Source organism: Trichomycterus rosablanca, chromosome 3 (genome assembly GCF_030014385.1).
Source record: "Trichomycterus rosablanca isolate fTriRos1 chromosome 3, fTriRos1.hap1, whole genome shotgun sequence".
Taxonomy (NCBI): Eukaryota; Metazoa; Chordata; class Actinopteri; order Siluriformes; family Trichomycteridae; genus Trichomycterus; species Trichomycterus rosablanca.
In genome coordinates this window covers 55,120,484-55,145,421 of record NC_085990.1, presented here as the reverse complement: position 1 = coordinate 55,145,421, position 24,938 = coordinate 55,120,484, and the positions used below count along the sequence as shown (strand labels likewise).

Genomic DNA, 24,938 nt, shown 5'->3' with positions numbered 1-24,938 from the left:
ACAGTAGGTATGGTGTTTACTCAGCATTCTTCTTCCTCCAAACACGACGAGTTGAGTTTTTACCAAAAAGTTCCATTTTGGTTTCATCTGACCACATGATATTCTCCCAATCCTCTTCTGGATCATCCATAAGCTCTCTGGCAAACTTCAGACGGGCCTGGACATGTACTGGCTTAAGCAGGGGGACACGCCTGGCACTGCAGGATTTGAGTCCCTCTCGGCGTAGTGTGTTACTGATGGTAGCCTTGTTACTTTGGTCCCAGCTCTCTGCAGGTCATTCATCAGGTCCCTCCGTGTAGTTCTGGGATATTTTGCTCACCGTTCTCATGATAATTTTGACCCCACGGGATCGAGGGAGATTATCAATGGTCTTGTATGTCTTCCATTTTCTTACAATTGCTCCCACAGTTGATATATTCACACCAACCTGCTTGCCTATTGTAGATTCACTCTTCCCAGCCTGGTGCAGGTCTACAATTTTCTTCCTGTGTCCTTTGACAGCTCTTTGGTCTTGGCCATGGTTGACTGTTTGAGGCTGTGGACAGGTGTATTTTATACAGATAACGATGTCAAACAGGTGCCATTAATACAGGTAACGAGTGGAGGACAGAAGAGCTTCTTAAAGAAGAAGTTACAGGTCTGTGAGAGCCAGAAATCTTGCTTGTTTGTGGGTGACCAAATACTTATTTTCCACCATAATTTACAAATAAATTCTTTAAAAATCCTACAATGTGATTTCCTGGATTTTTTTTCTCATTTTGTCTCTCATAGTTGAAGTGCACCTATGATGAAAATTACAGACCTCTCTCATCTTTCTAAGTAGGAGAACTTGCACAATCAGTGGCTGACTAAATACTTTTTGGCCCCACTGTAATTTTACATGTATGTGCACTAAACACTACAGAAAAGTCAGTGCCAAAGCAGAATGATCCACTGTGGTGACTCCAATATACAGGAGCACCAGAATAGCAAAAAAATAGACATTCTAAAATCGATGCCTCCTCAGTCAGCACTGGGGTGGTGCAAGCGGCAAGGGAATTGCAATGAGAAATCAAAAATGACTAGATTGCGAAGAAAATGCTCAGCCCTTCAAAATGCTCAAAAATAAAAAATAATTAAAAATAAAAATAATTATAACAATTCTAACAATTTGGCAGCATAGAAAAGTTTGCATAAATGCACACATTTCCCAAAAGCAAGAACATTAAAATCTAAGGACAGGATAGAGAGAATCCTGCTGACAGACCAAATCATTGTTCTCCAGCACTCTTAAGTCTCATAGCTCTAGTGCCAAACTTAACATGAATTACATTTCTCCCCCAAACCAAATCATATCACAAATTGAAATCTGTACACATTCTGTTTGAAATGTCAATGCTTTTATTAGTGTATATCAATAAAATCAATAATAAGTGGCCACAGGTGGTTGGAGGTGGTTGTTGTGTGTTCTTACCAGGTGACGAATACCGTTGAAAGTATGATAAGCCACTGGGAAAGACAAAGCAAATTTTCCAGCAGTGATGAGGGCTGGACCGAAAGACAGCGAGTGGACCAGGTCCAGGTAGTAGGGAAAACTGCCCGGCAACACCAGCGCCGCTGCCGCAAAAGCGGAAATACCTGACCAAAAATACCAAACAACATGTAGCGCAACAATTTAAAAGGCAATTACACGACTATTGCAGATGTGATAGAATGAAAGATAAGTTCGTAAGCTATCAGAATAGCAGAGTAATTTGTCATGGCCTTTCTCCTTCAGTGTTAAAACTGTTAGCCTAAACTGGTTAAACTGTCGATTTTAATGACAACTCGAGTCAGACATTTAGAGAGCAGTGTCTTTCTGGATGTTAATGAAAATAAGCCAGTATGATTTATTTTCTGACTCTCTGGATGACACATTTTACATAATCATGCTGGAAAAGCCTGCAGGTTATTTTTTCATTCAATAATGTAATTCATATCTTGTCAATTATGGATTAGTGTGTGTGTGTGTTACCTGCACTGAGCCCGATTCCTGTTCCTCTGTGAGTGATTGACATCATCATGGGGACTGACCACCTGCAAGGCACAGTTACTATAGTAACACAAGCTCTTGGTATGTAGTCACTATACTGACAAAAGAATCATTTTCATGTACTTCACATGACAAAAGCTTAGCAGGATTGTACTTGCTTTATATGCTATTATTGAAAAGCCTTTTTTAAACATTACCTGTAGCTCCATTCCTACATGTAAATAAACCAAGCATCTAATGAATGCCAGTTTTTCTTCCTCATCCACTGGCAAAAGTTAGTGTAAGAAATGCGTAGACAATAAATGTAATGCTCAGACCATGTGTAAGAACTCTTGTTTTTATCATTATTCTGTAACAACTTATTTGCATTTAATTAAATACCCATTAACAATTAAATAAAAACAATGAATACTGCACAGTATAGCGCTTAGGTGGTGCAGCCATAAAATGCACTAGCCCACTACCACTGAGATCTGGGATTGGAATGTCAGCAGTGCTATTGGTCGGGTGGGTATCTATACAGACATGACTGGTTATCATGCCCAAGGCCAGATAAAATAAGGAGGCATCCAGCATTAAAACCATGAGGTAAATATATATATATGAATAAGAATGGGTCGCTCTCAGGAGCTCAGTGAATTCCAGTGTGGTACCATGATAAGATGCCACCTGTGAAACAAGACCAGTTGTGAAATTTCCTCGCTACTAAACATTCCACAGTCAACTGTCAATGGTATTATAACAAAGTGGAAGAGATTGGGAATGACAGCAACTCAGCCACGAAGTAGTAGGCAACGTAAAATGACAGAGCGGGGTCAGCGGATAAATAGTGTGCAGAGGTCGCCAACTTTCTGCAAAGTCAATCACTACAGACCACCATACTTCATGTGGCCTTCAGATTAGCTCAAGAACAGTGTGTAGAGAGCTTCATGGAATGGGTTTCCATGGCCGAGCAGCTGCATCCAAGCCTTACATCACCAAGCGCAATGCAGAGCGTCAGATGCAGTGGTGTAAAGAATGCCACCACTGGACTCTAGAATCACGCTTCTCCGTCTGGCAATCCAATGGACGAGTCTAGGTTTGGCAGTTGCCAGGAGAACAGTACTTATCTGACTGCATTGTGCCAAGTGTAAAGTTTGGTGGAGGGGGGTTATGGTGTGGGGTTGTTTTTCACTTAGTTCCAGTGAAAGGAACTCTTAATGCTTCAGCATACCAAGAGATTTTGGACAACTTCATGTTCCCAACTTTGTGGGAACAGTTTGGGGATGGCCCCTTCCTGTTTCAACATGACTGCGCACCAGTGCACAAAGCACGGTCCATAAAGACATGGATGAGCGAGTTTGGTGTGGAAGAACTTGACTGGCCTGCATAGTCCTGAGCTCAACCCGATAGAACACCTTTGGGATGAATTAGAGCAGAGACTGCGAGCCAGGCCTTCTCATCCAATATCAGTGTTTGCCCTCACAAACTCGCTTCTGGAGGAATGGTCAAAAATTCCCATAAACACAATCCTAAACCTTGTGGAAAGCCTTCCCAGAAGAGTTGAAGCTGTTATAGCTGCAAAGGGTGGGCCGACATCATATTAAACCCTATGGATTAAGACTGGGATGTCACTCAAGTTGATATGCGTGTGAAGGCAGACAAGCAAATACTTTTGGCAATATAGTGTATATATTTACCTTATGGTTTTAAATAAAAAAATTATATGTAGTATATCTATCTAACTCTATTAATATTTATATAAACCGATCAACCATAACATTAAAACCACCTCCTTGTTTTTACACTTACTGTCCATTTTATCAGCTCTACTTACCATATAAAGGCCCTTTGTAGTTCTACAATTACTGACTGTAGTCCATCGGTTTCTCTGCATGCTTGGATAGCTCCCTTTAATGCTGTTCTTCAATGGTCAGGACACTCCCAGGATCACTACAGAGTGGGTATTATTTGAGTGGTGGATCATTCTCAGCACTGCAGTGACACTGACATGGTGGTGGTGTGTTAGTGTGTGTTGTGCTGGTATGAGTGGATAAGACACAGCAGCGCTGCTGAAGTTTTTAAACACCTCACTGTCCCTGCTGGAATGAGAATAGTCCACCAACCAAAAATATATCCAGCCAACAGCGCCCCATGGGCAGCGTCCTGTGACCACTGATGAAGGTCTAGAAGATGACCAACTCAAACAGCAGCAATAGATGAGCGATCGTCTCTGACTTTACGTCTACAAGGTGGACCAACTAGGTAGGAGTGTCTAATAAGAGTGGACAGTGAGTGGACATGGTATTTAAAAACTCCAGCAGCGCCTCTATGTCTGATCATACCAGCACAACACACACTTACACACCACCACCATGTCATTGTCACTGCAATGCTGAGAATGATCCACCATCCAAATAATACCTGCTCTGTGGTGGTCCTGACCATTGAAGAACAGCGTTAAAGGGGGCTAACAAAGCATGTAGAGAAACAGATGGGCTACAGTCATTAATTGCAGAACTACAAGGTGCTTCTATACATTAAGTGGAGCTCATGAAATGGACAGTGAGTGTAGAAACAAGGAGGTGATTTTAATGTTATGGTTGATCGGTGTATATACACTGCCTGGCCAAAAAAATAGGTCACACACTCTAATATTTGGTTGGACCGCCTTTAGCTTTGATTACGGCACGCATTCGCTGTTCCACAAGCTTCTGCAGTGTCACAACATTTATTTCTGTCCAGAGTTGCATAAATTTTTCCCCAAGATCTTGTATTGATGATGGGAGATTTGGACCACTGCGCAAAGTGTTCTCCAGCACATCCCAAGGATTCTCAATGGGGTTCAGGTCTGGACTCTGTGGTGGCCAATCCATGTGTAAAAATGATGTCTCATGCTTCCTGAACCACTCTTTCACAATTTGAGCCCGATGAATCCTGGCATTGTCATCTTGGAATATGCCCGTGCCATCAGGAAAGAAAAAATCCATTGATGGAATAACCTGGTCGTTCAGTATATTCAGGTAGTCAGCTGACCTCATTCTTTGGGCACATAACGTTGCTGAACCTAGACCTGACCAACTGCAGCAACCCCAGATCATAGCACTGCCCCCACAGGCTTGTACGGTAGGCACTAGGCATGATGGGTGCATCACTTCAGCTGCCTCTCTTCTTACCCTGATGCGCCCATCACTCGGGAACAGGGTAAATCTGGACTCATCAGACCACATGACCTTCTGCTATTGCTCCAGAGTCCAATCTTTATGCTCCCTAGCAAATTGAAGCTGTTTTTGCCGGTTAGCCTCACTGACAAGTGGTTTTCTTAAGGCTACACAGCTGTTTAGTCCCAATCCCTTGAGTTCCCTTTGCATTGTGCATGTGAAAATGCTCTTACTTTCACTATTAAACATATCCCTGAGTTCTACTGTAGTTTTTCTACGACCTGATTTCACCAAACGTTTAAGTGATCACCATCATTCAAGATTTTTTCTGACCACATTCCTTCCTCGAAGATGATGTTTCCCCACCGTCCTTCCACTTTTTAATAATGCGTTGGACAGTTCTTAACCCGATTTTAGTAGTTTCAGCAATCTCCTTAGATGTTGTCTCTGCTTGATGCATGCCAATAATTTGATTAACATCTTTTCCATGACCACATGGTTGTTTCAACATGGTTGTTAAACAAATGAGAAGCTACTCACTGCATCAGTTAGGGTTAAATAACTTGTTGCCAGCTGAAACAATCACCCATGCAGTAATTATCCAATGGGAGGCTCTTACCTATTTGCTTAGTTAAATCCAGTTGGTGACCTTTTTTTGGCCAGGCAGTGTACATACTGTGTATATAAGTGAATCAATTACAATTAAACATACAATTTAAAAGAAAAATTCTTTATATTTCATATTTTCTTTTTATAGTGGATAATGTGGATCAGTGATTGTATTTGTCGCTGAGCTTATCCTCTGATGCAAACACTTTATAATTTTGAATCAGCAATTTGCATGTATATGTGTGTGTGCTTCTACTTTCCTAAAGTGCTTGCAGCTTGGCATGCTACCCCATGGATGAATTATATTCTTCCATCTGCTTAATTATTTCATTATACAGAATGACTCAGTCTCTGGCAAAGAACTTATAAATGTGAGTTGATTGTTTCACTATGCTTTTAACACTTAATGTTATTAGATAGCTGGATGTGCTGCACAAACATCGGTTTACATTAATGTAGTCAAGGACAAATGCATCGACGTTATGTGACCAAAAATATGTGGACACCTGACCATAAGCTTGCTGGACAGACTGGCTGTTTACTTTTTTTTTTTTTTGGTTCTTTCCCATTCCTAATATTACAACTCATCTGCAGTTTGCACCACCCCACCCCTACATCACCATAATACCTTATGGTTTTATAATAATATAATAGGGTGACTGTGGTTGACTATTTCTGCAAATGTACAGTGCATCCGGAAAGTATTCACAGCGCTTCACTTTTTCCACATTTTGTTATGTTACAGCCTTATTCCAAAATGGATTAAATTCATTTTCCATGACGATGAAATTAAAAAAGTTTGTTTTAAATTTTTTAAAAATAAAAACAAAAACATAACATGTACATAAATATTTACAGCCTTTGCCATGACACTCAAAAAGGTGCATCCTGTTTCCACTGATCATCCTTCAGATGTTTCTACAACTTGATTTGAGTCCACCTGTGGTAAATTCAGTTGATTGGACATGATTTGGAAAGGCACACACTTGTTTATATAAGGTCCCTAGTAGACCTTAGATAGCATGCCAGAGCACAAACCAAGCCATGAAGTCCAAGGAATTGTCTGTAGACCTCTGAGACAATATTGTATCAGCATTGAAGGTCCCAATGAGCACAATGGGCAGCACTCCACTAATCAGTCTGGTAGAGTGGCCAGACAGAAGCCACTCCTCAGTAAAAAAGGTACGACAGCCCGTCTGAAGTTTGCCAAAAGGGACCTGAAGGAATCTTCCAACAGGACAATGACCTGAAGCACACAGCCAAGATAACAAAGGAGTGGCTTTGGGACAACTTGAACCCAGACTTGAACCTGATTGAACATCTCTGGAGAGATCTAAAAATGGCTGTGTACCGACATTCCCCATTCAACCTGATGGAGCTTAAAAGGTTCTGCAAAGAAGAATGGGAAAAACTGCCCAAAAATAGGTGTGTCAAGCTTGTAGCATCAGACTTGAGGCTGTAATTGCTGCCAAAGGTGCTTCAACAAAGTATTAAGCAAAGGCTATGAATACTTAGGTACATGTTATATTTTTGTGTTTTATTTTTTTTAAAAATTGCAAAAATTTCAAACAAACTTTTTTCACTTTGTCATCATGGGGTATTGTGTGTAGGATTTTGAGGGAAAAAAGTGAATTTAATCAATTTTGGAATAAGGCTATAACATAACAAAATGTGGAAAAAGTAAAGCGCTGTGAATACTTTCCACAGGCACTGTACATTGTCCCAGTGTTTCAATATTGGAGAGTCACTAGTAGATTGTATAACTTTTAGTAGTAATAATACTGTTTAAAAACATCAACTTACACAACCACATGGTTGTAGTACAAACTACAACCATGTGGTTGAGCATTCACAAGTTGAATTTAAAGTGGAAAGAGCAATGTTCCATCAGGAGCTGACTGACTCTTGTATAACACAAGTTAAACTGCACAGTGTAGCACTCTCTCCTGCTCCAATACACCTGACTGAACACCTCGGTCTATTATCAAGTAGAATCAAGTGTGCTGAAGCATCAGTGTCAAACTGGCAGGCTGTCGCTATGAATGGGAAAGTAAATGTGCCTGCAACATAACGCATTGCAGGAGTGCAGGTATTAAGCGAATGGAACTGCAAGAACTCACTGTCATGAAACAGCTTTCTGTAACTTGCTCGTCATATGAATGCTAATAACTGACCTATTAGACACTAACCAACAGATCAATACAGTCATTTACTTCATTACCAAAAACTACTAGGACTTATCGAACACATCAGCATCTGAGAGAAAGCTGACAAGCTGGTGTTGTATAAAAATCCAACCCTCCAGCAGATTTACTTCTGCATGGATGAGCATGTGTTTGGCATGACACTTGCACATTTTTTGTCTCAGTGACTGATCTGATGATGAACAAAGTAAACAAACTCTGTGCATATGCATATGTTGGTACTGTTAAAAAAAGTATTGGAAGATTGACACATCATGCAAAATTGATCATTAAATTAGCAAATTTAGTTTGCCCTATGACAAAAACTAGAGATGGACTGATCGGGGTTTTTGGCACAGATTCCGATCTCCGATCTCCTTTCAGGGACATCGGCCGATAGCCGATTCCGATCTGGGGGATTAGCAGTAAATAAACTTAAAAAGAGCCTCACAGTAAAGATAAACCGGAGCAGCGCGCACACGTGTGTGTGTGTGTGTTTGTGCCTTTAGAAGACACGCTTTGTTCACAGTATCGCTATAAGTGATTCATTGATTCATGAGTTGATTCGTTTTTATGTGAAGCGTAAGTTTCTCTTCTCAGTTATCTCTCCGTGTTTACTGTTATTAATTAAATGTCGTGGTTTTAAATAAACACCAGCTACTACAGAACATTTTGTGTGACTCTCTTACATTAAAAAGCTTAATTAAACTGCTATTACCACAGATCTGTAACCTAGTCAGACTCGTTCCGTCTAAGGAGCTAAAAGTTTTCTAAAAGTTCAGCAGATGATCCTGAACTAACGAATTTGGTAATGAATAAACTTTTGCCTCGGATTGGCTCTGTAACGTCTTCTGTTCTCATCTACATCACAAGTAAGAACCGCTTACGATTTACCAAAGTGAACCAGGAGTTTATATAACGTGCTGATAGAATCGACTCAGATGTGACCGGGTTGAATTATCTTTTGAAAGTAAATATTACAATCAGCAAAATTACATCGTAAGAGCTTTCACTGTGGTTTCTGTACGATTGTTGATGAATGGTGATGTGATGGTTGGTGCTTCGTAGCTCAAAGTCTGGATCAATCCACTGAGCTGTTAAGTTAACATGGTCTTTATACAGTGTATCACAAAAGTGAGTACACCCCTCACATTTCTGCAGATATTTAAGTATATCTTTTCATGGGACAACACTGACAAAATGACACTTTGACACAATGAAAAGTAGTCTGTGTGCAGCTTATATAACAGTGTAAATTTATTCTTCCCTCAAAATAACTCAATATACAGCCATTAATGTCTAAACCACCGGCATCAAAAGTGAGTACACCCCTTAGTGAAAGTTCCTGAAGTGTCAATATTTTGGGTGGCCACCATTATTTCCCAGAACTGCCTTAACTCTCCTGGGCATGGAGTTTACCAGAGCTTCACAGGTTGCCACTGGAATGCTTTTCCACTCCTCCATGACGACATCACGGAGCTGGCGGATATTCGAGACTTTGCGCTCCTCCACCTTCCGCTTGAGGATGCCCCAAAGATGTTCTATTGGGTTTAGGTCTGGAGACATGCTTGGCCAGTCCATCACCTTTACCCTCAGCCTCTTCAATAAAGCAGTGGTCGTCTTAGAGGTGTGTTTGGGGTCATTATCATGCTGGAACACTGCCCTGCGACCCAGTTTCCGGAGGGAGGGGATCATGCTCTGCTTAGTATTTCACAGTACATATTGGAGTTCATGTGTCCCTCAATGAAATGTAACTCCCCAACACCTGCTGCACTCATGCAGCCCCAGACCATGGCATTCCCACCACCATGCTTGACTGTAGGCATGACACACTTATCTTTGTACTTCTCACCTGATTGCCGCCACACATGCTTGAGACCATCTGAACCAAATAAATTAATCTTGGTCTCATCAGACCATAGGACATGGTTCCAGTAATCCATGTCCTTTGTTGACATGTCTTCAGCATACTGTTTGCGGGCTTTCTTGTGTAGAGACTTCAGAAGAGGCTTCCTTCTGGGGTGACAGCCATGCAGACTAATTTGATGTAGTGTGCGGCGTATGGTCTGAGCACTGACAGGCTGACCCCCCACCTTTTCAATCTCTGCAGCAATGCTGACAGCACTCCTGCGCCTATCTTTCAAAGACAGCAGTTGGATGTGACGCTGAGCACGTGCACTCAGCTTCTTTGGACGACCAACGCGAGGTCTGTTCTGAGTGGACCCTGCTCTTTTAAAACGCTGGATGATCTTGGCCACTGTGCTGCAGCTCAGTTTCAGGGTGTTGGCAATCTTCTTGTAGCCTTGGCCATCTTCATGTAGCGCAACAATTCGTCTTTTAAGATCCTCAGAGAGTTCTTTGCCATGAGGTGCCATGTTGGAACTTTCAGTGACCAGTATGAGAGAGTGTGAGAGCTGTACTACTAAATTGAACACACCTGCTCCCTATGCACACCTGAGACCTAGTAACACTAACAAATCACATGACATTTTGGAGGGAAAATGACAAGCAGTGCTCAATTTGGACATTTAGGGGTGTAGTCTCTTAGGGGTGTACTCACTTTTGTTGCCGGTGGTTTAGACATTAATGGCTGTATATTGAGTTATTTTGAGGGAAGAATAAATTTACACTGTTATATAAGCTGCACACAGACTACTTTTCATTGTGTCAAAGTGTCATTTTGTCAGTGTTGTTCCATGAAAAGATATACTTAAATATCTGCAGAAATGTGAGGGGTGTACTCACTTTTGTGATACACTGTATTACATGTAGGAATAAATTATCAATCACTCATGAAATAAGAGATGAATGAAGCTATTTCATGTACCTGCACTATAATGTTAAAGGTACGGAGGTGTGTTTATGAATCTGTTCATTCAGTGCAGGTAAACATTATGAATCCAGCCACATGGCTTAGTGTTTAACCAAAATGATTATTATTATGAATCCTCAGGAAAGTGAAGGGAGATTAGTTTATGCAAAAAACAAAACAAAAACTCTTTAATCTCTGTACTGTATCTTGTCTCTACTACTTAATGATATCGCATTATGTAATGTATGCTAATATAATGAACTGTGTTAACAAAAACCACCTAGTAACAAGTCATTATAAACATCAATCTTCCACTTCATATACCAAACTGACATTAAAGCAGATGCAGTAAATGTAAAGACAATGAAAATATCCAGAAATTGTACAAACGTTTATTATTAACTGTTTAATATTTCACTCACTGCTGCCTGTCCCATATGAGAACATGACAGCGCCGGGTTTGTTTGGAACTATTGGAGGGTTACATGAACCATGTGACCGCGTGGCGGCGAGATCAAGGAGTGTCGCAACTCTATCTACGGCTCTGTCAAATACGAAACTATTTCAGTATCGCGGAGAGCACACACACACACACACACACACACACACACACACACACAGAGGTGATTTAACCTGCCTGTGGGACCAGGGGCTACGACTGGTGTTGGGCCCCCACGTATAGTTTTCATAAAATCAGTACACAAGACAACAGAGTTCATTGGCGTAACTAGGAGCTCATAGGCCCCAGTGCAAAAATCATTTTGGGCCCTCCCATATACAGTGTATCACAAAAGTGAGTACACCCCTCACATTTCTGCAGATATTTAAGTATATCTTTTCATGGGACAACACTGACAAAATGACACTTTGACACAATGAAAAGTAGTCTGTGTGCAGCTTATATAACAGTGTAAATTTATTCTTCCCTCAAAATAACTCAATATACAGCCATTAATGTCTAAACCACCGGCAACAAAAGTGAGTACACCCCTTAGTGAAAGTTCCTGAAGTGTCAATATTTTGTGTGGCCACCATTATTTCCCAGAACTGCCTTAACTCTCCTGGGCATGGAGTTTACCAGAGCTTCACAGGTTGCCACTGGAATGCTTTTCCACTCCTCCATGACGACATCACGGAGCTGGCGGATATTCGAGACTTTGCGCTCCTCCACCTTCCGCTTGAGGATGCCCCAAAGATGTTCTATTGGGTTTAGGTCTGGAGACATGCTTGGCCAGTCCATCACCTTTACCCTCAGCCTCTTCAATAAAGCAGTGGTCGTCTTAGAGGTGTGTTTGGGGTCATTATCATGCTGGAACACTGCCCTGCGACCCAGTTTCCGGAGGGAGGGGATCATGCTCTGCTTCAGTATTTCACAGTACATATTGGAGTTCATGTGTCCCTCAATGAAATGTAACTCCCCAACACCTGCTGCACTCATGCAGCCCCAGACCATGGCATTCCCACCACCATGCTTGACTGTAGGCATGACACACTTATCTTTGTACTCCTCACCTGATTGCCGCCACACATGCTTGAGACCATCTGAACCAAACAAATTAATCTTGGTCTCATCAGACCATAGGACATGGTTCCAGTAATCCATGTCCTTTGTTGACATGTCTTCAGCAAACTGTTTGTGGGCTTTCTTGTGTAGAGACTTCAGAAGAGGCTTCCTTCTGGGGTGACAGCCATGCAGACCAATTTGATGTAGTGTGCGGCGTATGGTCTGAGCACTGACAGGCTGACCCCCCACCTTTTCAATCTCTGCAGCAATGCTGACAGCACTCCTGCGCCTATCTTTCAAAGACAGCAGTTGGATGTGACGCTGAGCACGTGCACTCAGCTTCTTTGGACGACCAACGCGAGGTCTGTTCTGAGTGGACCCTGCTCTTTTAAAACGCTGGATGATCTTGGCCACTGTGCTGCAGCTCAGTTTCAGGGTGTTGGCAATCGTCTTGTAGCGTTGGCCATCTTCATGTAGCGCAACAATTCGTCTTTTAAGATCCTCAGAGAGTTCGTTGCCATGAGGTGCCATGTTGGAACTTTCAGTGACCAGTATGAAAGAGTGTGAGAGCTGTACTACTAAATTGAACACACCTGCTCCCTATGCACACCTGAGACCTAGTAACACTAACGAGTCACATGACATTTTGGAGGGAAAATGACAAGCAGTGCTCAATTTGGACATTTAGGGGTGTAGTCTCTTAGGGGTGTACTCACTTTTGTTGCTGGTGGTTTAGACATTAATGGCTGTATATTGAGTTGAGTTGAGGGAAGAATAAATTTACACTGTTATATAAGCTGCACACAGACTACTTTTCATTGTGTCAAAGTGTCATTTTGTCAGTGTTGTCCCATGAAAAGATATACTTAAATATCTGCAGAAATGTGAGGGGTGTACTCACTTTTGTGATACACTGTATATATACAGGGGTTGGACAATGAAACTGAAACACCTGTCATTTTAGTGTGGGAGGTTTCATGGCTAAATTGGACCAGTCTGGTGGCCAATCTTCATTAATTGCACATTGCACCAGTAAGAGCAGAGTGTGAAGGTTCAATTAGCAGGGTAAGAGCACAGTTTTGCTCAAAATATTGCAATGCACACAACATTATGGGTGACATACCAGAGTTCAAAAGAGGACAAATTGTTGGTGCACGTCTTGCTGGCGCATCTGTGACCGAGACAGCAAGTCTTTGTGATGTATCAAGAGCCACGGTATCCAGGGTAATGTCAGCATACCACCAAGAAGGACAAACCACATCCAACAGGATTAACTGTGGACGCAAGAGGAAGCTGTCTGAAAGGGATGTTCGGGTGCTAACCCGGATTGTATCCAAAAAACATAAAACCACGGCTGCCCAAATCACGGCAGAATTAAATGTGCACCTCAACTCTCCTGTTTCCACCAGAACTGTCCGTCGGGAGCTCCACAGGGTCAATATACACGGCCGGGCTGCTATAGCCAAACCTTTGGTCACTCGTGCCGATGCCAAACGTCGGTTTCAATGGTGCGAGGAGCGCAAATCTTGGGCTGTGGACAATGTGAAACATGTATTGTTCTCTGATGAGTCCACCTTTACTGTTTTCCCCACATCCGGGAGAGTTACGGTGTGGAGAAGCCCCAAAGAAGCGTACCACCCAGACTGTTGCATGCCCAGAGTGAAGCATGGGGGTGGATCAGTGATGGTTTGGGCTGCCATATCATGGCATTCCCTTGGCCCAATACTTGTGCTAGATGGGCGTGTCACTGCCAAGGACTACCGAACCATTCTGGAGGACCATGTGCATCCAATGGCGGTGCCGTGTATCAGGATGACAATGCACCAATACACACAGCAAGACTGGTGAAAGATTGGTTTGATGAACATGAAAGTGAAGTTGAACATCTCCCATGGCCTGCACAGTCACCAGATCTAAATATTATTGAGCCACTTTGGGGTGTTTTGGAGAAGCGAGTCAGGAAACGTTTTCCTCCACCAGCATCACGTAGTGACCTGGCCACTATCCTGCAAGAAGAATGGCTTAAAATCCCTCTGACCACTGTGCAGGACTTGTATATGTCATTTCCAAGACGAATTGATGCTGTATTGGCCGCAAAAGGAGGCCCTACACCATCCTAATAAATTATTGTGGTCTAAAACCAGGTGTTTCAGTTTCATTGTCCAACCCCTGTATATATACAGTGTATCACAAAAGTGAGTACACCCCTCACATTTCTGCAAATATTTTATTATATCTTTTCATGGGACAACACTATAGAAATAAAACTTGGATATAACTTAGTCAGTGTACAACTTGTATAGCAGTGTAGATTTACTGTCTTCTGAAAATAACTCAACACACAGCCATTAATGTCTAAATAGCTGGCAACATAAGTGAGTACACCCCACAGTGACGTCACTTCCGGTGGTACGCACGCTGAGACTCTAGCCTAGTTGTTTGTTTGTAGCCTTTAGCTAAATAACTTTTTATATACATATGTTTTAAACATATAATTTATACGTTAATCTTCCGTGTGTTGTTGATTTAGTTTTATTTTTGTTTATCGTAAAAAAGCGCTTGTGTTTACTAACGTAAACTCGTGCTGTGTTGGAAACTAGGAAACTTCTGCTACCGGCATCCGAACGAAGCCCAATTTTGTTTGTTTGTTTTGTACTTCAGCGCATAAACATCATAATTATCCAGAATTAAAACCGTTTTCGGTCCGCACGAAGCGCGTTTGTGTTTGGTTGCTTGTGTTTGGTTGTTTGTGTTTGGTTGTGTTCTGTATTTCAGCTCTTAAAACACCTCTGTTTTGTGGGAAGTTATAACCGTTTCTGTTCGTAGGAAGCGGATTTATTTGTTTTGTACACCAGCGCATAACACCATTCTCCTTTAGAATTACAGCCGCTTTTGTCCGAACGAAGCGCGTTTGTGTTGGTTTGGTTGGTGGTTTTTGTATTCCAGCTTATCATCGCCTGTTTCATCCGGAATTAAAGTCGTTCTTCTGTGACTACCAGCAGAAGCGCCGGTGAATCCAACATAAACATCATCTCCAACTCATCTTGTAAAGCTAAGTATATTTCTTTGTTATTATGGCCCCAGTAGGAGCGCTGTATCCATGTTCCGAGTGTAATATGTTCAGTTATTCCTTCTCCGTGTTTAGTGATAACTTTACATGTGATAAGTGTAGATTAGTTGTTAGTCTGACGGAGAAGATCTCAGTGTTAGAAGGGCGCATTCGGGCGTTAGAACAGACTACTACTAGTGAGTGTTTAGATTCAGCTGTAGCAGTCCCGAATGCCAGCAGTTCAGGTATAGAACCCCAGACTCCGGCATTAGAGCCCTCACAGCGGGGCGACTGGGTGACGTCTCGGCGACATAGTCGTAGGGCAAAGCACCGACCATCTCAGTTGCACGTGTCCAACAGGTTTTCCCCACTCAGTGAGCCACCCGCTGAGAAGCCTGTTAATGTAAGTGCTCTGGTTATAGGAGATTCTCAGCTCCGACACGTGCGTATTGCAACCCCCATAGAGACACCAGCAACCATAGTCACTTGTATTCCGGGGGCCAGGGCGCCTGACATCAGAGCAAATCTAAAAGTGCTGGCTAATGCTAATCGTAGATTTTCGAAGATTGTTATCCACGTTGGCACTAATGATGTTCGTTTACGGCAGTCTGAGGTTACTAAGAGTAATGTTAAAGAGGTGTGTGAGTTAGCTAGGTCGATGTCTGAGGCAGTAGTGTGCTCTGGCCCCTTACCGATTCGACCCAGTGGCGAAACCTACAGCAGGTTGTTGTCGCTGAACCGCTGGATGTCTAAATGGTGCTCAGAAAACTGCATTGATTTTGTAGATAACTGGTCCACCTTTGAGGGAAGGCCTGGTCTTTTGAAGCGGGATGGTGTCCACCCCACGTGGGAGGGTGCTGCTCGCATTTCTTGCAGCATAGGTGACAGGCTTTACCACCGCGTTAGTGTAGCGGCAGATAGTGTTAAATGACTATCCAGAGCCAAGACCAGGCAGCAGACAAACAGGCCTAACCGACTGTCTGCGAGTCGCCATCGGACGTCACCCGGAATCCTTAGGTCACAAACCATTGAGACTGTGTCTGTTTACCGTGGCAGGTGTAAGCCAAAACTAAATCAAAAAGTATGTCATAATAACTTAATTAAAATTAATCTAAATGAGCATCATGAAAACCCTAGTAAAGCTAAACTAAAGTTAGGACTTCTAAACATCAGGTCACTTGCATGCAAAACAGTAATTGTAAATGAAATAATTACAGATAATTGTCTTAGTGCACTTTGTTTAACCGAGACCTGGGCTAGACCTGATGAGTATCTAGGTTTAAATGAAGCATCTCCTCCGGGTTACAGTTATGAACATAAGCCACGTCTTAGCGGTCGTGGTGGAGGAATAGCCGCAATTTATGATAAAGACATAGGTCTTACTGTAAAATCATCTCCCATAACAAACTCGTTTGAAGTTCTTATCTCTGACATAACCAATAAAGGTTCATCTGATAAAACTAGTATGTTTAAGCTGGTTACTGTTTATCGACCCCCTGGTCCTTACTCAGAATTTCTTAACGAATTTGCCGATTTTCTTTCTAAATTAGTTTTATCAACTAAAAAAGCTTTAATAGGCGCCCAGGTGGCTCAGCGGGATATTCCGCTGACGCACCAGCACCGAGTTTCTGAATCTCCCGGTTCGAGGCTCGGTGTTGCCACCGGTCGGCTGGGCGCCATCTGGCGGGCATAATTGGCAGTGCCTGCAGGGTGGGGGACCGGACTATATGTGGGTGGGTGGGTCTTCATGCGCTGTGTAAGGACCCTGATTTGCAGAAGAGACGCCCGTGCAGAATGCACGGACGAGAAGAGGAGGGCTGTACATGTGTAAAGAAGGCATGGGGCAGCGGCATGCTCTCCTTGGATGCAGGTCTGGTGTGCCTGTTAGCAGCGGAAGACAGATTGGAAGCGCTAAAAATTGGGAGAAAAATTGGGGAGAAAATTCGGAGAAAAATAATAAAAAAAAAAAAAGCTTTAATTGTTGGTGACTTTAATATTCATTATGAGGATAAGTGTAATCCACTCAAAATTGCGTTTGACTCTATTTTAGAATCTTTAGGCATCACCCAAAATGTAACGGGACCCACTCACCGCTGTAAACATACCTTAGATTTAATACTTACTTATGGTATAAACATAAACAACCTGGAAATTGTACCACAGAATGATTTAATCTCTGATCACTCTCTACTAATTTATGAAGTGTCCCTGTCCAATAAGGTACAGCAACCAAATCGTTTTAAATGTAAGCGCACTATTACATCTGCAACTGCAGCAGTGTTCATAAACTGCCTACCAGAATTACCAAATATATCAGCATCAGAACCTAAAGAACTAGATCAGGCAACTCAAAACCTAGAGACCGTACTGCGCACAACCTTAGATAACGTAGCCCCACTCAAAACTAAACTGATTAGGGAGAAAAAACTTGCTCCATGGTACAATGACCACACATGCGCACTTAAACAAGCAGCACGGAAATTAGAACGTAAGTGGCGTCACACTACACTGGAGGTGTATAAGATTGCTTGGAAAGATGCTCTAACTGAGTATAAACATGCACTTATAAAAGCTAAATCTGTATATTATTCATCCCTAATAGAGAAAAATAAAAACAATCCTAGATTCCTTTTTGAGACAGTGTCCAAATTAACTAAAAACGTCAATGAAACTGAATCTAATATACCGCCTGACTGTACCAGCGATGATTTTTTAAAATTCATCATCGTGTATACTCGATCCTGTTCCAACTCGTTTACTTAAAGATTTACTCCCAGCTATTGTAGAGCCCCTGCTTACATTAATCAATGCATCCCTTAGCCTTGGGTATGTACCTAAATTGTTTAAAAGTGCTGTTATTAAACCCCTGATTAAAAAACCTAATCTTGATCCACATATTTTATCTAATTATAGGCCAATTTCAAACCTTCCTTTTGTCTCAAAGATATTAGAAAAAGTTGTTTCCAAACAATTATGTTCTTATTCGAATGAAAATTGTATTCATGAAAAATTTCAATCAGGATTTAGACCCAACCATAGTACCGAAAGCGCATTAATTAGAGTAGTTAACGAGTTGTTAATGTCTTCTGATAATGGATGTGTCTCTTTTCTTGTTCTATTAGATCTTAGTGCAGCGTTTGATACGGTCGATCATAACATTTTACTGGAGAGGCTAGAAAATACAGTAGGTGTTAAAGGACTCGCACTCTCTTGGTTTCAATCATATTTGACTGACCGCTCTCAATTTGTTTATGTAAATAATAAATGCTCAGAAACTACAAAAGTAAAGTGTGGTGTTCCACAGGGGTCGGTACTTGGACCGCTATTATTTACACTCTATATGCTTCCACTAGGTGAAATTATTCATAAACATGGCATAAACTTTCACTGCTATGCAGATGACACACAGCTGTATATATCAGCCAAACCAAATGATACTGACACAATCAGTAAGATAGAAGATTAAAGTGTAAACGACATAAAAAACTGGATGTCGTGTAATTTTCTTTTACTTAATTCAGATAAAACTGAGGTTTTACTTGTTGGCTCTAAAGCTGCAAGAGATAAGTTGTCTAACCTGGTGCTAAACTTAAACACTTTCTCTGTTACTCCCAGCCCAGATGTAAAAAACTTAGGTGTCACAATAGATTCAGATCTCTCCTTTGATACACACATTAATAATATTACTAGAGTTGCTTTCTATCATTTGCGTAATATCTCTAAAATAAGAAATATACTATCTGCTAATGACGCCGAAAAACTGATCCATGCGTTTATAACTTCTCGGTTAGATTATTGTAATGCTCTTCTAACTGGATGCTCTGGTAGATCCTTAAACAAACTCCAGTTAGTTCAAAATGCAGCAGCTCGAGTGCTAACTAGAACTAAAAAATTTGATCATATCAGTCCTGTTCTATCATCTCTACACTGGCTGCCAGTTAAATTTCGCATTGATTACAAAATACTTTTACTAACCTATAAAGCGCTACATGGTCTGGCTCCACAGTATCTGAGTGAGCTTATTAATTACTACAACCCAGCACGTCCACTTCGTTCACAAGATGCAGGGTTACTTATAGTTCCTAAAATTAAAAAGACCACAGCTGGTGGAAGAGCGTTTTCTTACAAAGCTCCACAACTTTGGAATAATCTTCCTGCCTCTGTTCGGGATTCGGACACAGTCTCAATGTTTAAGTCTAGACTGAAAACATATTTATTTTCTCAGGCTTTTGATTAATATAGACAAAGGCGCAGAGCTTGGGGGTTCTTGGTCATAGAAACTTGTGGTGATCAGGGATGTTGGGTCCCTGTCGTTCTGCCTCTCTTGTCCGATCACTCAGGTTTGGGTAGGAGAGGTGGGCGCTGATGTCCTGTGAAAGCCTTCATGACCTTGTTACCTGCTCGCTCTCCCTTTTAGTTATGCTGTAATAATTAGGGCTGCCGGAGTCTAAAACTCTCTGTAAAACTGTTTGTCAACTAGCATTGTACATTATTAACTACATTCTCTGTTGTTTTACCCCGAGGGCATTCTGATGGAAACCTGTTTACCCGCCGAGGTTAAGGATTAAAGTCGAGACTGCCGGGACAACGATGCTGCTCCTGTCAGATGTGACGGGTCTGGAGTAATTGCAACGACAAGAAATCACTACAGACTTTATTGAAGACTAGAGCGGATAACAACTCTATTATTATTTAATTGTTTATTTATCTATTTATTACCAGTTATGACTTTTAGATCATTTAATTCTGTGTTTATATGCTTTGTGTAAATTATGTATTTATTTAAAGTATCCTCCAGACCACCCAAGAAGGATGGGCCCTGCTGAGTCTGGTTCCTCTCAAGGTTTCTTCCTGTAATTTTCAGGGAGTTTTTCCTTGCCACAGTCGCCCTCGGCTTGCTCAACAGGGGTTTTTGTATCTGTTGGTCCTGGATTTTGTAAAGTTGCTTTGTGACAATGTCTATTGTAAAAAGCGCTATATAAATAAAGTTGACTTGACTTGACTTGTTGCACTATATAAAGAAAAGCAATGTCTTACTGAAATTAAAATCACTTTTAAAATCAATTTTTTCCCTTCTAAAATGTTTATAATATGTCATATCCAATTCACTTCATTTCTGCCTGACCACACCACAGGATTTACAATAATTACACATTTATTTTACCTTCAGTCACCGAAACCCCCAGACTTCAAAATCTACCCAGAATAAAACAGACACCACCAAACGTGTACAAACCAGAGTTCTAGACCAACCTGAGAGCTCACAACATTCCTCATGAACAGACATGACTTTAGACGGGGCTTCAGACTACCGCTTGTTGTGGATGATAAAAATAGCACATGGGATATTTTACTGATTACTGATCCAACTGTTTTGCTTCAGGGTCGAGTGGCAAATAAAGACTTAACACTCAACATCTATAAAACAATCATATACTAATAAAGCAGTATTTCATCCAGACATTATTTTAAATCACTTTTATTTCTTCATCAAGTTTTTACCACAAGCATAATGCACATTTCTATCTGTAATGAGAATGTATTGTAGCATCAAGCAGTAAAGCAGTTTTGTCTGTTTGTGTTTAACACGCTCTTAAACATAGACAAACTTTCTAACAACATTTAAGTAACATTTCCTGTTAGAGACTCTCTGTAATCTGATCAACCTTCAAAGTACTATTCACAAACTACAATGTAATGTTTGTGTTCAGTGATCAGCCAGTTTAGTGATTTTCACACTTAAATTAGAAATATGTTTGTGCTCTATTCTTCTTTCAGCCATAAATGATGATAAATGTTAATAATTGTTTATAATTACTGTTTGCTAGCTATTTACATCCATCAACCATAACATCAACACAACCTCCTTGTATCTACACTCATGGTCTATTTTATCAGCTCCACTTACCATACTGGAGTACTTTGTAGTTCTACAATTACTGACTGTAGTCCATCAGTTTCTCTTCATACTTAGTTATCTCTCTTCCATCCTGTTCTTCAATGGTCAGGACCCCCACAGAGCAGGTATTATTTAGGCGGTGGATGATTCTCAGCACTGCAGTGACTCTGACATGGTGGTGGTGTGTTAGTGTGTGTTGAACTAGTACAAGTGGATCAGACACAGCAGTGCTGCTGGAGTTTTTAAATACCGTGTCCACTCACTGTCCACTCTATAGACACTCCTACCTTGTTGGTCCACCTTGTAGATGTAAAGTCAGAGACGATCGCTCATCTATTGCTGCAGTTTGTGTTGGTCATCCTCTAGTCCTTCATCAGTGGTCACAGGATGCTGCCCAAAGGACGTTGTTGGCTGGATGTTTTGGTTGGTGGAACTGAGATGCTTAAAAACTCCAGTAGCACTGCTGTCTTATCCACTCATACCAGTGCAACACACACCAACACACCACCATCACATCAGGGGGCCCTGACCATTGAAGAACAGGATGGAAGAGGGATAACTTAGTATGCAGAGAAACTGATGGACTACAGTCAGTAATTGTAGAACTACAAAGTACTCCAGTATGGTAATTGGAGCTGATAAAATAGACCATGAGTGTAGATACAAGGTGGTGTTAATGTTATGACTGATCTGTGTATGATGCCCATTACAATTCATGCTGGTTCTGAAGAGCCACAATATTACAGTATTTACATCAAATTGTTATTAGAAGAAAACCTAAATACAATATTAACCTCCACTGATGTGTTTTCATGAATGAACTTCATTATAAGTAATAAAGTGATGCTTTAAAATATTTTAGACAGCTGGTGCCTCTAGGGGAGCAAACTGCTGAATAAATGTAGAATAATGAATTATATTGAATTTACCTTCATCCAGAGTCACTGGTGACCTCATGACATTTTTCATGACTCCAAAGAACTGAACTTTTGAACAGAATGTTTTCCATCTTTCCCTCAGTTCTGTGGTGTAGCTGTGATGGTCAGATTAAAGAAAATCCTCCATCCAACTCATCCATCACCTGTAAACAAGCACAAACAGCCATGAGAACATATTTTAGAGAACTAGAACTGAAGCTTCTGGATTTATATTTAATCTCTATTTCTGGTCTAAAACTGAGATCATTATTGTCACGATTCATTTGGGCCATAAGGAGAAAAATCTGATTTAAAAGATATTTTAAAGAGTTTACAAAAAGTATAAATATAAATGTATATGTACACGGCCTTCTAAACAAAGTATAATTTACACAACATTACAAATAAACAAAATACTAAGAGATGAGTTACAAGAATGACTAAAATACTTCAAACAGCAGATATTAACTGTGTATTCAAATGTATTCTTTACAATAAGTCAATGTTTTTCATAATACTGTTTCTTATACATCAAATGACAAGTTCACAAACATAAGCTGATTAAAAATGTTCTTTATAGCAGCAAAGTAAAGAATCAGAAGAAAAGAACAAAACTATTTATTATTACTTGTGTTCATCACTACAGGCTCCACAATAACACAACATGAGCCATGACATGATTCTACTGCAGTATTATTACTGCAATAATCATTCATTTCTCCTGATTTATTACTTCTGGTTACAAGTTATTCCTCCAAAACGCTTCTAATAAATCACCAGACTTTTACCCTCTTCCTTACATGGAAACTTTTAGCAGATTGTTCTCCACAAAGTTCTTCTCCTGTCCCTAACACCACGTTCACCAGGCTGAAGTGACCCTCACCTGTGGAGCCGCTTGTACATGAACAGTTTCAAACCAGTTCAGAAGCTCAAACTCACTTCACTCACATTTAAAAACTCTCATTTTAACTTTCATCTCCTAAATGAAACTTCGTTGTTTTTCCCTCTTACAGAAAGCAGCACTCATGTTTACACTGTGAGGCTTCGTCCCAAATCACTCCCCCTTCCCTATGTAGTGCACTTCGTAGGACATGACATATTATTGCACCGGCCCTGCTTAAACCGGAACCTAAGGCAGAAGAGCATGCGCGATGCGTGCTGCCCACTGCGCTACTCAAACAGCGGAGTATTTATAGTGGTGGTAAATTCGGTTCATTTTATGGACTCTGGTTAATCTTAGTCACTCAGTAATGTGATCCGGTTCACTTGGGTCACTTGAGTCAGTTGAGTCACTTGTACTGACATTCTGATTGCGACTGATTTATTGCATTAAAATGCATCCAAATATTACGTCTTCCATGCACTCATCTTCCGTAAGTAAATCCTTCTCTCTTAATTCTCTTGGCACACTTCTCTTATCAGTGACAAGTTGACACTTTTTTTTAAGTGAAATCTTGACCATGTGGGAGAGGGGGGTTGAATCACCTACCAATCAGATGGGTATATTAATGGGTCAAGGGTTTGAAATGACCATTGTGGCTATGATACTCCTTAAGTGGTACAGTACTAAAGTAGCCTGTAAGCATTTGCATTTTAATAATATATTATTGTTTACTATATTTACTATATTTTGTTCTTTTGCTTACAAGAAAATATGCTGCATTACTAATCTCTTCCACTACTACTGATAATACAGTGTGTTTAACCGCTTGTTTATTGGAATATTTATTACTTAGATTCACAGACTTGAGTGAAGTCGGTTCAGCCAAATCATCTGAATCCTCGGTCTTTCCGGTGAGTCGGCTCACTCGCCTTGTATACTTATGCCTAGTTCACACTACACGATTTTTGCCCTGATTTTCGCTCGGCAACTGGTCGGCGATTGATTTTCCGGGTCGGGAGCAACTCAGCGTTTGCTCGGCGATCAAAACTCGGCTCTCAGTCGCTAAGTGTGAACTATCCAACAACTCGATCCGACCGGCTCGCCGAGCGCTCGGTGACTGGATTCAATTTTCTAGCAGGTCAGATATCTGATCTCAGATGTGCAACTGGGAATGAGTGACATGTCAAACAGCCAATGAGAACACAGGATACAGCGTGAAGGGAAATGCAGGAGAGGACAGGGGACAGGGGCTTAATTAATGTAGTTTATATCAGGATACACCGACACACACACGTTTTACAGTATTTCTGATTTGATCGTCCTCTACAAAACATAATACTACAGAACAAGCCATATACTGTTCGTGTTGCCAAATCCACTCAGATTCATTTATTTTTTCTCCTTGATTTTACGCTGCACATCAGCGCACAAACACTTTGATCTCTCGCTACTTGTTGACGTTCATTTTTTTGAACGTGGTATCGTTAAACTTCTCGTCACTTCTCACGTGTTTTTGTAAAAAAAATAAAATAAAAAAAAGAAAGAAAGAAAAAAAGGGAGACCAGAGAAGCTCGCCTGTGATTCCAGTTGGTGATGGATCGTGTAGTGTGAAACCCCCCTATCACCGATCAGTCGTGTAGTGTGAAATATACACCGACTGAAAGACTCCTGATTACAAGAGATTCAGTCGTGTGGTGTGAACTGTACAGTGACCTGACGACTTGGAAAGTCGTGTAGTGTGAACTTGGCATTAGCAGCAGCCAGTCAGAGGACTCGTAGGATCCGGGTTAATTGAGATTTCGGACTCGTGATTCCTGATTCAGTACAAAGATTCGAATCATTAACTGGTCTCTGCATTGTGACCAGATGAACACAATAATAAACATGAAAATGTAATGAAATGATATTTGTTATTGATCTGTACAAAGTTG

At 41.0% G+C, this 24,938-nt stretch overlaps 2 protein-coding genes across 2 annotated transcripts in view; both read right to left on the bottom strand.

Annotated features, from left to right (window-relative positions):
* The window catches only part of LOC134309978 (NACHT, LRR and PYD domains-containing protein 3-like), a 259,037-nt gene that overhangs the window by 206,775 nt on the left and 27,324 nt on the right, over positions 1-24,938 (bottom strand). The window lies entirely within an intron of this gene.
* On the bottom strand, positions 1,384-2,220 carry LOC134310033 (succinate dehydrogenase cytochrome b560 subunit, mitochondrial-like). The gene is made up of 3 exons (XM_062991550.1): positions 2,209-2,220; positions 1,994-2,108; positions 1,384-1,617 (listed from the first exon to the last, which is right to left on the bottom strand). The coding sequence occupies exons 1-3, from the start codon at positions 2,218-2,220 to the stop codon at positions 1,403-1,405; spliced, it is 342 nt and encodes a 113-aa protein (XP_062847620.1). The 3' UTR covers positions 1,384-1,402.